Here is a 14,203-nt window from a genome sequence, read left to right as displayed (position 1 = left end):
TGGGCAATAAATACTGGCCTAGCCAGCGAAGCCAGCATCCCGTGAATGAATAAAAAAGAGTATCTGTGTGACAATATAGCAAACTGGACATTGACAACCCTTATGTAGCTTTATCCCTTATATATCTGAGACGTAAAGGATTAACAGTGGAGAGAAGAGGGAACATTCAACTCTTCTATGGTTCAACCTTATCCTTCCCTTTTCCCACAGACCACACTATGTCACTAATAAGCTTCGGCGAGAGGAGAATAAGGATGGACTGTATGTGCTGCGATGGAGTGCTTTAGACTTCAATAAGATTATCATGACTGTTGTTAGCAAGGAAAAGTCTGAGGTATGTGAGCCCTGGTGCACCTTATATACTACTTGGGAGTGTGTAGGTATGACAACATGAAACGCTGTGGAGTGTAAATGTTGAAAGTGTTCCCCACCCCTCCCCCCTTACTCTTTCCCAGGTATAATTGCACCTATGTACATTGTGTCTGACTTGGTTGTAGGGAGGGTCAGCAATGCTCAAAGGTTTTATCTCCTTACTTCTTCCTTGCTGGGGAAATGCTCAGCACCTTCGTCTAAAAGCAGGTCATAGAGTATGAGTGAGGAGAATGGGAAGCACTGGCAGGTCTGAGGCACATCATGCCCAGCGCCACACTCGGTACACAGATGACAGATATCATGCATAAACGCTGAAATAATGACCATCTCCACTGTCATCAACTCAGCTCCCTCTAACCCAACTAGTTTTCCTCAGTAATATCAGTCGGCAACTGGTTTGTTGCGCCTCGGATCTGCTCAACAACTGGTGTTTAAGGATAATGGTGGTTCTTGGGCGGAGAATCACACTATCCACATGTAGAAATTCATGGGATTTAACATGCAATGTGGCTCACTCCATTTTCTTGTCCACAATGTAAACAGCTTTAAGTGTAAGTAATTACAAGCATAGGCTAAAACAACAAATTCAATTCATCCCAGTACTTAAGAAAAAGGACTCTCTTCAAGAAGGATATGTCCACTTAATGGCTTAATATAATAATGTGGCAGTGCTGTGCTGAGAGCAATAGAGCTGAGGAGTGCTTACTGAACAGTAATACTAGAAGATGGGAGGAGGGCCAGATACTACTAATGGCCTTGCTTTTAACTTTAATCTCAAATGGATCCTCTTCCAAATGGGTTACGTGAAAATGTTTGCTGCTTATTTTTAAAGAAAAAAAGTCACAGTATTAATGGATCCGGGGCATCGGAAGACAGGCTTTTAAAAGCCCAGAGATTTCCCTCAGTTACATTGAGATCACTATTGAATGTCGCATGAAGAAAGTATTGTTTTTCAGCTGGCCTCATTAACCTTTTGTAGTGGGACTCCCAAGGGTTTTGTTCATGCCTTTAACCATTATGTTAGGTCATTGTTAGCTGTGTTCCTGAATTCCTCACTTTTGGCAATTTAAAAAGCCCTTCCCTTGCTCGCTGCCTAGTCCCTCAAGCAAGGACTGGCACTGGAAGGAAGTACAGCTGTGTGACCATATCTCAGCCAAAATCTTTCATAGGACAGTGCCTTGGCACACAATGCTGACACTTCATCGCTATACAGTATCCTGTTTCTTACTAAAGTTCTTCATTTTGTTTGCATGCCTAGGGTATTGCTGCATGTTGTGTGTGAAAACAAATGGGAATCTCTTAGCACCTTGTTCTATTGTACACACAGAGAATGCTGTCCATTGTAGATAAGAGAATCTCAAATCTCTGTAGCACACTTCAAAGGATAAGAGCAAAATATAGTCATTTACAATATACAGAATAACTTTGCATCAGTAGAAGGACTTTCCTTAATCTTAGAAGTCATTATATATAAAAATCCCCTGTGACTTCTAATAATCCCAACAATCTAAGAACAATTAGTCCCAACATGACTCAGTTTACATCTTGTGGCCTTCGAAAGGATGATTTGAGTTTAAAATATGCACTAAGTTAGACACGCCTGCACTATAGCAGCAGAGTAATACACTGTATGGTGTAACATAACCTTATAAAGAGGGCACCCTCTGTCTTACCATGAGCAGCTTCACAGGACCTCCACTAGTTCTGTAGCCTTCCTCAAGGTAGTGTCCTAGGCCCAACCATCTTCAGCCACTTCACTGACTTTCAGAAGGTCAGAAGTGGGGATGTTTGCTGATGATTGCACAATGTAAACCAATCGTGACTCCTCAAATACTGAAGCAGTCCATGTCCAAATGCAGCAAGATCTGGACAACATTCAGGCTTGAGCTGACAAATGGCAAGTAACATTCATGCCACACATGTGCCAGGCAATGACCGTCGTCAACAAGAGAGAATCTAACCATTGCCTCTTGATGTTCAGTGGCATTACCATTGCTGAATCCCCCACTATCAACATCCTGAGGGTTACCATCGACCAGAAACTGAAGTGGACTAGCCCTATGAAAACTGCGGCTACAAGAGCAGGTCAGAGGCTGGGAATCCTGCAAAAAGGAACTCACCACCTGACCAAAGCCTGTCCACCATCTACAAGACATAAGTTAGGAGTGTGATGGTATACTCTCCACTTGCCTGGACGAGTGCAGCTCCCACAACACTCAAGAAGCTTGACACCACCCAGGACCATCCAGCAACCTACTTGATTGGCACCCCATCCACAAACATTCACTCCCTCCACCACCGATACATAGTAGCAGCAGTGTGTGTACCATCTACAAGATGCACTGCAGGAACTCACCAAGACTCCACAGGCAGAACCTACCAAACCCGTGATTGTGACCATCTAGAAGGACAAAGGCAGCAAACACATTTGAACACGACCACCTGCAAGTTCCTCTCCAATCCACATACCACCCTGACTTGGAAATATTTTGCTGTTCCTTCACTGTCAATGAGTCAAAATCCTGGACTCTCTGACAGACTGTGTGTATCTACGCCACACGGACTGCAGCGGTTCAAGAAGGCAGCTCATCACCACCTTCTCAAGGGCAATTAGAGATGGGCAGTAAATGCTGGCCTAGGCAGTGATGCCCACACCCTATAAATGAATTTAAAAAAAAATGTTGCTTCTCTCTTTCAAGCTCAGAACTGAACCTGCTGGGTTGTTTCAGCATTTTCTGTGCATCAGGACTTCTCTGAATTTATCTTGCTCTTATCCACAGGTAAAATTTCACTTAGCAATAAGGAACCAGTTATGTTACTAAGTGAGTTAATAATTGTCTTGCTCAGCGATAGTATTGGACTGACAGAGGCCAGTAATCTGTGTGCCAGTCACACTCGTGTTTCCATGCAAATACAAGTACAAAATAAAGCATGATGGGTATGAATGTAATGCCCAACCATGTGATCCAAGAATTTTCAAATTGCGTCCCTTTAGATGCCCCTGTTCCCCTGAGCACCTGCCCCCACCACCCCAGCGACACACACTCCCTATTGTAGGGGCATTAGTAGGCCATTCAGACCTTTGAACCTGCCCTACCATTCAATAAGATCATGGTCGATTTCGACCTCAGCTACACCTTCCATATCCCTTGATTCCTATGGTATCTAAATATCACTTGTCAGTCTTCACTCTTCAGAGAGTGGCTTGCCTGACAACATCTCAGAAGAGGGGAATACCAGTTTCCTCTTTCAAAGGGGAAGGATGTTTTTTTAAGCCTGTGCGTATGTTTTCTTGTCTAGCACTGACTGTATCTCTGTTTCACTTTCAGTATGGTTCTGGGGGTTTTCAGGACATGAAGCAGTTTCAGATTGAGAGGAAGGCAGCAGATGCTTATGTGCTGCAGGGATGGGAGCGATCATTCCCCAGTGTGAAGGAGCTGCTTGAGAACCTGAAGGGCTGCATGCTAAAATCTGGAAACGAGAGCTACATGGTCAAGAAGTGTTGTCCACCTCTTCCACATGGTAAAGAGTATTGTCAGACGTGACGAGCTTCTTTGGAAATGTCTTTTATTTATATATTTTTTTCCTTGTTCCCTTTATATGATCTCTGCATGCCATGCACCATACCTGGGAGGGCACTGCCAGGGTTGCTGTGGCATTGGAGTTGCAGTGACTCTAATCCTTTCCTTTTTTGAACAGCTCCAAAACTTTGATAGTATCATACAGCCTCCCAAAGCAGTGTCTGTCCATGTAGTTCCTTTCATATTACACCTGATTGTGTGACCAATTCTAACTTGGGCTACTCGATTCTTTCATTTCTCCCCTCCGTTCCCCTCTTGGGTGTTCCACTTTGTTTCTCTCGGTTTCCTCTCGATCACACGCTGTTCCTCAGCACACCTCATGTTCAGCTTGTTGACCTTCAGCACACATGCACTTATCCTCACTGGACACCTACGTTTGCTGAGCTCCCATTCATAGGCCCTCAGATTACATTGTCATACACTCAGCTCATACTGAGCGTGCTATCACTGCACATCTGTTGTGCACCAACTGAATCACTAACTCTTGACCTCCTTAGGGCCTTTCAATGAAGATAATGAAAACCCTTAAATTCCTCAAAGACGCTCTTCATGTCTCTCACAACCTGAACCAATGGTTCCTGCCCTTCATGTATCATGCTTGGCCTTTCATCTACTGACCTACTCAATCTCACTACCCCCTTTCACCTACTTGTTCTCTCTGAAAGCAGTGGAACTCCTGGTTCTCTCCTTCCTTTACCTCGCCTTCGCTCTCGCACTTCATAACTTTGCTTCTGGGCTGCTGTCCAGCTCCCAGGGTTGTCACCTTAGTGTTTCTATAAGTAAAAGCGCTTGTGCACTCAACCGAGTTGCTGCTATCAGAATAACATCAGCCATGGCCTGTTGCCTGCCTATCTGAATATAGATGGTGTGTGGGTTTTGGAGGCCTAACAGAGGAAGGAGGGACTAAGCATCTTTCTTTTTAAAAAAAAAACTTGTGATTTTCTTGGCAACTTGTGGTCTACTTTGACTTTCAGAATTCTCCAATTTACTGGTAACGAGGAATGTAAAAGATAGTGATGTACGGCCACTCACAGCTCAGTTAAACCTGAGCCAGCTCAGCTTCCATCAGATAAGGAAGGAGGAAATAATTCAGGTGAGTCTGTGCTGCATACTAATAAAGGTGTGTGTAATTATGCATCATGTTGTCTAAGATCGATCTGCCTTAACCCCTTTCCTCCTTCAGGTCTGTTCTCCGAGGGCCAGATTTACTGGATATCTGAAGTTATGCCCTACTCGTTTATAAATAAAATTTCTTTATCCCACAGTGGTTCCTAGTGGGTCAAAGACCTGTAAGGGAGCAGGTGGACCCCACATCCCATTAATTTTAAAAGTTGCATGGTACCAACAGATGAGGAAGACCATTCAGTCCAACGTTTCCTATCCAACCACAGTGTCCCTACATCCTCCCCACTGGAACATCCAGTTCTTTCAATTTTCTTTAACCTAAGACCTGGTAGTCCATTCCAAATGTTGTTCACTTCCTGTAAACAAAAAAAAATCCTGCCATCAGCCCCTGTCCAACTGACATGATACTACAGGTTAACTTTAACTCTCCCTTTAACTGTATGTACAGTATCTCACGTTCTCCTCCGATGCTTCCATTTTGAAAAGCCTGTCGCTCCAGTCTTTTCTCACCACACATACCCCGCTCATTCGAGCCAAAAATATAATGGAAACCTTTCTCTAAATTGTTTCTTCAGAGAAATGCAAAGCTCTGGGGGGTGCTCCTGTATCAATGTTTAATGGTGTTTTTGTGAGTTTTGTTTCGATGTTTCATTAAAATAGTGACAAGGGTGTTTGAGGGGAATGCACTTGTACACTACTTTCCCCAGATTAATGCAGGGCCTGAATGCTGCATACAAAGTGCTGTCATGTTTGTGGTTTGACTCTTCTGGTTCAGCGTGTTCAGTAATAAGTGTTCTGGTTTGTCTCTGCACGCACTCTAGTAGAAAGAATGTTGTTGCGTTTTGTGGTCAAAGGTATTTTCCTTTGATGTTTTAAACAAGAAACAATAGAACAATGTCTTGTGTTCATTGTAACTCCAAAATGTGTTCTATTTTCCTTTGTTATCTCTCCAGTTTTCTCCTGAAGCCATCGAGTCCTTGCTGAGGCACAGCTGCGTAGAAAGCAGTCAGCCTTGAATAACTTTGCCTAAGTTTGTGTTATGAATGTGCAAGCCTGTGTACTGAGGGTCATCAGGCTGTTTGACTGCAGGTGGCATAACAGTTGAGCCCAATCCTGTTCTCACCTAATATTCACACGTACCAATCAGGATTAATAAGTATCATGCTCCTGGTGTGTTTCAGCTCCCTGATCTGATAGATCTTGGGCCTGTAGTAATACACCTATTGTCACTTCAGCTGAGAGTAGCACAGCCTTGAGATTGTACTGGGCTGCTCATTGACTTAAATTTAATTTTATTACTTGGGTACCCAAGGTGAGAAGAATTGTCTCTCAGATGAAAGCTTTTCTTTACACAGTAATAAACTGGGTTTCTTTATGCAGTTGGGCTGGCAGCAATGGAAATAGGTGTTTCCCAACTAGAGGAATGGGGGCTAGGGGGAAACCAGCCAGGACCTAACTGCAAAAACAATTGAAAGGTACCCTGGGGAGATGTAGTCGAAATGGTCAGGGGTGTGTCAGTGTGATATGTTGTTTGTTTATTGGTTATGGCTTTGTAACAAACAGTTTAAATGAGTGAAACAAAAACAGAATTACCTGGAAAAACTCAGCAGGTCTGGCAGCATCGGCAGAGAAGAAAAGAGTTGACGTTTCGAGTCCTCGTGACCCTGTTTTGGATTTCCAGCATCCTCAGTTTAAATGAGTGATGTGGTGGGGGGGCCCTGTTTTTTTGGTTACTTTCTTTCCTCTTTGAGCCCCTCCACAGCTCGTTATTTCGCATTCTGTGAAGGCGGACATGCTTGTAAAGCCCTAAATCTTTCTCCTTCTTGCCCTTAAATTGGGCCCAGTTAGATTTATGCCCCAGAGCACAATGCTCAGTAGTTCTGTTTTTAAAGGTCACGTTCCAACGACAGTGACCTGGGTGGCATCTGCTGATTTTCTGCTTCTGCTAAAGCAAATTAAGGAGGAGGACAAGGTTCAGTTGAACCTGCTGATCCTATTGGAGTCCATCATGAACCTCTTGGAATCTGGAGAACAAAGTTTCAATGTGTAGAGATTGGTGCCTCAATACATCACACTCAATACGCATGCTGTAATATCATCAGAACCCTCGCTGAACGTTGAATATTCCGTACAGTACCCACAATAATAATTCTTTTCTGTTTGCAGGAGCACCATCTGGGACGTGGAACGAGGATGAATATCTACGCTGGTAGGTTTTGTGAAGGTGAAGTTGAGGAGGAGGAAGAGATGGACTCTTCCAGTGGACCCAGCCACAGTGAAGCAAGGGATATCCGTGTGGTGTTGAAAGTGCTTGACCCTAGTCACAGGGACATTGCATTGGTGAGAAAAACAGAAGGGAATCTATCAAAGTCACAACAGTATCAGTAATCTGTCAAACTCACTACTGGGACCTATGTACGATTGAAAGCAGGAAAAGCTTTCATTCCTATCTTGCTTTTCACAACCTCTAAACACTTTCCAGTCAATGCAGTAATTTTGAAGTGGAGTCACTGTTGTAAATAGGAAATGTGTCAATCAACTTACATACAGCAAGCTCCCACAAACAGCAGTGTGACAATGAATTCCCCTGAATATTGCCACGGAACCTTTTAAGTCCACCTGAGTGGACAGCTGGGCCTTAGGTTAGCCTCTCATCTGAAAGGTGGCATCTCTGACATTGCAACACTCCCTCAGTACTGCAGTGTCAGTTTAGACGTTGTGCACTAGTCCCTGGAGGGCACTTGAACCCATGACCTTCTGCCTCAGGTGAAAATGTTCCCTTCTGAGCTATGGCTAACTAAGCTTTCTTGTGGTTGCCCAACAAGAAGCAGCATTGAAGTTGTTACTTCAGTGGGAAGGAGAATTTTAACAATGGGGTTGACAAAAAAAGACTAATGGGGAAGTTGACATGTTGAGGACAGTGGTTAGGGGCTGTTGAGAGGGTTGAACACGATGTTTTATGGACAGCAACTCAGCCATAAAGTTTAAATACATGCAAAGTGTAGGAGTAAAACAGCCTCTATCCTTGTGATGTGAAGGAGCAGCCATCATTGATCATCACGTTTACTGATCAGAGCCCCAAATTGGACAGATAAGAGAAATAAATCAATCAGATCAGAAGATTTAAATGACTAACAATATTGAAATATTAAGAATTGGAAAGGACCATTGCAGTTTTAAAAAGCAGGTGTCAGCATCTAGGAAGTATCATCTCTCAATTGCTAGTTTATTCAAAGAGCCATGTACTTTTGGAATAATTTGCTCGTTGGGGTGGAAGGGGCCAAAATGTTGATGTTTAAAATGTTGCTGGACGTTGGAGTAGTAGAGCAAAGCTTTGATCTGCTGAATAACCTTGCTTTCTATTTGATCAGTTAATGCGATTGTGTTTCTGCTGTTAATCCTGCTTTGTTTTATAATGGAGGTTTTGATAATCCAGCATGTGTGTGGGTTTTTAATAATTGGCAGAAACTGGATTCAGCAGGCTTTACCGTTGATCAGGGAGGAGGATCAAGTTCTTGTGGGTGTCCAGCCCTGGTGCTGCAGCTTGTACACGCGCTATCAGTTTACCTTCCAGTGGCTGCAGTCATTATCATAGCAGTTTGTTTGGCATGTGTTGATGGACCTGATTTTTGTTTTTATATTGCAGGCGTTCTTTGAGCTGGCCAGTCTGATGAGTCAAATATCTCATGCTCACCTAGCTTTCGTTCATGGAGTCTGTGTGCGTGGCTCAGAAAGTAATTTAAATCTTTTTAATTCCTTTAAATTTCCGTGTTTAATCGTGTACTTAATAGTTAATAGCTTCTCCGTGATTGTTAATCCTTAGAAAGGGATTGTTATAGAATTCCTGCTCCCACTTCACACCCGCTTTCTTAGGATTCCCAAATGCTTGATTCCCAGTCTGTAGACATGGGGTAAGCAATGGAGCATAGGCCAGGCAGGACCCTTCTTGCAGGAAGCCATTTGGAGGGGGCAGAAGGGATGAAATATATGCATTTACTTTACGCTGGTCACCTAGGATCTATTTTCAGCAGCTGATTTACAGGCATTGGCTGCAGCAAATCCAGGCCCCGGCCAGTGTGCTTCTTGATCCCTCAGCAAGGGCAGCATCCACTGGCCTGAGCAGAAGGCAGCCATTCAGCTCTGTGTTTGCACTGCCTGTTAGCTAGAGCAACCCAAAACTAATCCCACTGCTCTCCCTGTATCGTCATCTGCTTCAGACATTTATCCAATTTCCATTACAATGTTATAAAAGCAAAATACTGCAGATGCTGGAAATCTGACATAAGAACGGAAAATACTGGGAAAACTCAGGCCTAGCAGCATCTGCGGAGAGAGAAACAGAGTTAATGTTTCGAGCTGTATGACTCTTCCTCCTTTGAAGAAGAGTCATAGAGATCTGAAATGTTAATTCTGTTTCTCTCTCCACAGATGCTGCCAGACCTGCTGAGTTTTTCCAGCATTTCCTGTTTTTATTCCATTACAATGTGCCTGCCTCAATTAATCTTGTGTGGTGAATTGAGACAGAAGGGAGACTCCCTCTTTGTGTTCTAGTTCTAAAAACATTTTGGCCCCCTGCTTTTATCCAGACAATAGAAGCTATTTGTGTTTCTGGAGGGGCAAAGGAGTGAGGGAGAAGATGCAAATATTTGATGTGTTAAAAGGAACAGGGATGTTGTGCAAAATTGCCACTTTCTTTAGCAATAATGTTTTTGGCCTGTACTACACCTATAAATAAATGGAAAGCTTATCAACACAGCTTTTAAACTTGGCCAGCCCTCCTGCCCTACGGTTTAGTGCTCACTGTGAGGATACTTACAAAGCACATTCCGTTCTGAGACTATCATGTTACAGGTGCAACCTGCATTACTCTGTTTTGCTGGTTATTTTTGGACCCTGTTTACTGATTCCTCCCCCCCCCCCCACCGCTCTGATCATTCAGTGAGCACATCACATGTCAGCTGCTTGGCTCAATGTTAATGTTCATCAAGCTTCTCATCTTCTGCAAATAAGAACTGACACCTTATGCATTCTTTCACACTTCTAAGTGTCACGTTTTTGCTTCGCGTGCAACCCATATTTCAAAGAAAAAAGTAATTCCATTTTGGGTTCTTTGGACCCATAGCCAAAACTTTAAGTAGTTACGCGTAGCCCGGTTTCCATGTTGAACTCCCTTTACCCACAGGGAATGCACGAGTTGTGCCTTTAGTGGACAGGAAAGGTTAAGCACAGCTTCACCATAGCAGCCAGTCACAACTCGCAAGAGGATAGATAACCTGTGACAAGCAGCACCAGAGATCTGCTTGTGCAGTGAAGTCAGGGCATAGGAGTGATTAAGGCTGTAATCTCAAAAAGTAAACCAAAAGGCTATAAGAATGCTGGACTTTTTTTCTCAAGGGCACTGGATTACAAAAGGGAGCAAGTGATGCTTCAGTTACCTTGAGCCTTGGTCAGACTCCATCTAGAACATTGCATTCAGATCTGGGCACTGCACCTCACAAAGGATTTATTTCCCTTGAAAGGGATGCGGTGTAGATTCCCCAAAGCCTAGAGTGTTAATTAGTGAGGACGGCTTGCATAAACTAGGCTTGCACTCCCTTGAGTATAGAAAATTGAGGGGTGATCTGATCATTGTGGTTAAAGTGTTAAAATGATTTGATAGGTTAGATACAGAGAAACTATTTCCTCTGATTGGGGGAATCAGGAACATAATTTCAAAAATAAACCTGGGCTTTTCAGTGGTGAAACCAAGAAGCATTTTTTTTCATGCAAAAATGAGAAGAAATCTAGAATTCCCCCACATCAGGGCTATGAATACTGAAGTTCAGTGGAGTTTTTGAGACCAAGATTGATAGATTTTTAGTGGAAAAGGGTATCACGAGATATAAAACATAGCCAGGTGGAGGAACAGGTCAACCATGATCTAATGGAATGACAAAGCATCCTCAAAGGGATGAATGATCCACTCTTGTTCATAACGTTCCTAAAAGGTGGCCGATGCTTTTCCTCTTCTAATCAAATCATCTGAAAAAGTTGAGCACTTAATTCCCTCTGTTGCTAGCTCACTTTCCTGTTTGTTTAAGTCTTACGTTGTATAAAATAGGCTGCTGCTCCAGTGCACAGCATGGAAATGCAGCATTGTTATGCTCTGTGCTCTGAACAAGGCATTAAACCAGGACCTTGTCTACTTGCTGAAGTGAATGTTAAAGATCCAGAGAATGGAATTCCACCACATAGTCTCCCTCAATGAAAATCAGTGGCAGTCTTTGTATGCACAAATGTAACACTGCCTATTTTTTTTGATGAGCGCTACAATCAGAATACACATCATTATGTATATTTTTGAAGCTGTATATTCTGCTTGCTATTTCTGCAATGCAGGCATAACCATGTTCTTTCCTTGTGTTGTGCAGCAAGGGTGCAGAGTCACTAGAACAACTGGTATAGGGCTGGACCCAAAACAGAATTTAGAAAAGAAAACTTCACAATTTTGGTGAAGCTTTATAAAATGTCTATGTTAAGAAGGCACTTCAGTAATTCATTCTGATGTGCTTTGAGATGTTACATAATTAGAGATAGCAGTGAAGGTACATCAAAACCTCAGAATTAAAAACAGCTCCTGTTCTAATTAAACCTTACTGCCAAAGAGTTTTCAGGAGGAATTTAATCACAAAACTTAAGGGCGTGTTGACAGGTTTTATATTTTCTGAAACAAAAACAGAATTACCTGGAAAAACTCAGCAGGTCTGGCAGCATCGGCGGAGAAGAAAAGAGTTGACGTATTTTCTGGCCTGTTTCTTCTCTCTTTATTTCTTTCATATCACAGGAAAATAATCACTCTCCTCGTATTGCAGATATAATTGTGGAAGAATATGTCGAATTTGGACCGCTGGATGTCTTATTGCGAAAGGAGAGAGGAAAATTGAGCCCAGAGTGGAGTTTAACTGTCATCCAGCAACTTGCTAGTGCACTGAGCTATCTGGTACGCATCAATACATCTTGGCCCACTTCCTTGTGAAGTAGTTTAGGACACATAGCTACTTTTATCCCTGTGTAAACACAATTGAGAAAAGTAAATGCTGTATTTGTATTGCATGTTTGTCTACGTAAATATACTTCAGAGTAATTAATGCATGTTAAAGCTTTCAGATGTTTCTCGGTTGGTGGGGTAAATTGTTATGTAAATATTGTAGATGTCTCTCATGCTCCCCCCAGTGTCTTAGTGTGGAAGTGCAGCAACTGATACAGAGCAAATAGTTCTGGAATATCCTGGCTATGAAACTATGTTCTGTTGGCATGTCCATTTGTGTGCCACGATTGGCCTCTGTATCCTAGGCTCAGGAGGAATTGTATAAAGAGAAAAGACATCTCACCACTCCCCCACCCCCACCCAATGAAAAGACATGGCTTTGATACTCTCTGTGGTGGAATATTCTGTCAGCACTTGCTTTCTGGGTTCATGCATGAAGAATGAGTGAACAGATGAAGTTATAAAGGACACTGGCATTGACTCTGGCTGGGGTATGAATGCATCAATGCCTTCAGGATAGAAATGGCAGGATTTTTTTTTTCAATACTTTAGAAATTGCATACAAAAATTCTAATAAGGAAATTGGTCAGTGGCCTTGAAGTAGTGGTTAGGGTGACATTGAGTTTGGCCAGTGTTGATTTTCACAGTTTGACCGGTATGTATATTTTCCAATTTTTTTTTAGGAGGATAAAAACATGGTGCATGGGAACATTTGCTGCAAGAATGTCCTTGTAGCGAGGAAAGGGCTAGATGAGGGAAGCACCCCTTTCATCAAAGTCAGCGACCCCGGTATCAGTTTCACTGTACTCACTCGAGAAGGTCAGTCTGTGCTTTTGTGCTGTTTGAGGGCTGGGGGCATGGAAAATTTCAATTGTCGGAAGCAATGCTCCATATTGAAAGCCAGACCTCCAGTTTACTCCCAGTGAAGTTCTGTTAAAACATGGAAAAATGATTCATTTCTTACCTTCCTGTCAGATCCCAGCTTGTTGATTGTCTGCTGTGACTTCAATGCTCCTGGCGGCAGGTTTCTGATTAGCACTGACATGTCCTTTGTGCCACAGGAAAGGAAAGAAGGGTATTCTTCGCCTAATAAAGATGTTATAGCTGCTTGAGATCTGTTCTAAATTACTGCATTCATGTTTGTATGTAAACATGTCACAGTGTAATAACACTCATGCACTAGTGGTGGTGCCCACGGCCACTTGGCCAGAACTCTGAGAAGGTATGAGGCTGGAACCAACTCTAGTTCTCTGCTTCTCAAATTGGTGTGTTTTAACTAGATCAATAATACAAATAATTATAGGGTATTATTATATGATTTTGAAATGTGGGCTGAATTAAACCTGTACATTTTAGTTGAATAAAACACTTAACTTCAACTGACCTGATCTTCACTCCCTGTCTGTAACCCCATTGGGAGATTGGTGAGCAGAATCAATCATTTTAAACTTGGGTTTGGGACTTTGAGCCGCTTGAGGATAGGCTGTGGGGAGAGGTACTATTGTCTATAATGGCGGGCTACCTAGATAAAGCACCCCCCACCCCACCCTGTGATTCAAATGGCTCTGGCAGTGAGTCGTTGACCCAAGCAGAAAAGAGGAAGGCCCATGGTGAGATCCCTCGGTCTGTGCTGAGTTAGTTGGCCTCAGTTTGGCCTCATTACCCATGGTGCAAAGAGGGGAAAATCAGACAGGATTTCTGCTCCTGGTCACCTCTGCTGGGGAGAACGTGTGAATAAATGTGAGGGTGTAATCAATCTCAGCTGTCACCTCCTTTTCCTCCTCCATTTGTCCAGTATTAATATCAGTTGGGATTGTAGCAACTGTCACCCCTGACCTAGCTAATTTTTGCCCCTCTAAGTCGATGTTTGGATTGTCGTAAGCAGGTTTGCCAACATTGGCTTTATCAACTTAACATCCAAGACAGCTGTGACAGCAGTTAGGGTAGCACTGTCGCCTCTGAGTCACAAAGTTCTGGGTTTGATTCCCTTCCCAGGACGAGAGCACAAAAATAGAGGCTGACACTCCACTGCAGAACTGAGGGAGTGCTGCACTGTCAAAGGTGCTGTCTTTTGGATGAGAAGTTAGGCTGAGGCCTT

The 14,203-nt window shown here is 43.0% G+C and overlaps 1 protein-coding gene across 2 annotated transcripts in view; it reads left to right on the top strand.

Moving 5' to 3' along the window:
• Positions 1–14,203, top strand: part of tyk2 (tyrosine kinase 2) — an 88,359-nt gene that overhangs the window by 58,731 nt on the left and 15,425 nt on the right. For both annotated transcript variants that reach the window (XM_041177002.1, XM_041177000.1), the window contains 7 exons: positions 211–334; positions 3,702–3,894; positions 4,928–5,046; positions 7,245–7,418; positions 8,725–8,812; positions 11,930–12,057; positions 12,789–12,924. In XM_041177002.1, coding sequence (XP_041032936.1) covers positions 211–334; positions 3,702–3,894; positions 4,928–5,046; positions 7,245–7,418; positions 8,725–8,812; positions 11,930–12,057; positions 12,789–12,924 — 962 coding nt within the window. The remainder of the gene's footprint in view (positions 1–210; positions 335–3,701; positions 3,895–4,927; positions 5,047–7,244; positions 7,419–8,724; positions 8,813–11,929; positions 12,058–12,788; positions 12,925–14,203) is intronic.

Source organism: Carcharodon carcharias, chromosome 30 (assembly GCF_017639515.1).
Source record: "Carcharodon carcharias isolate sCarCar2 chromosome 30, sCarCar2.pri, whole genome shotgun sequence".
In the NCBI taxonomy this organism is placed as follows: domain Eukaryota; kingdom Metazoa; phylum Chordata; class Chondrichthyes; order Lamniformes; family Lamnidae; genus Carcharodon; species Carcharodon carcharias.
The sequence above is the reverse complement of the archived record's forward strand: the minus strand, read 5'-3'. Positions and strand labels throughout refer to the sequence as shown.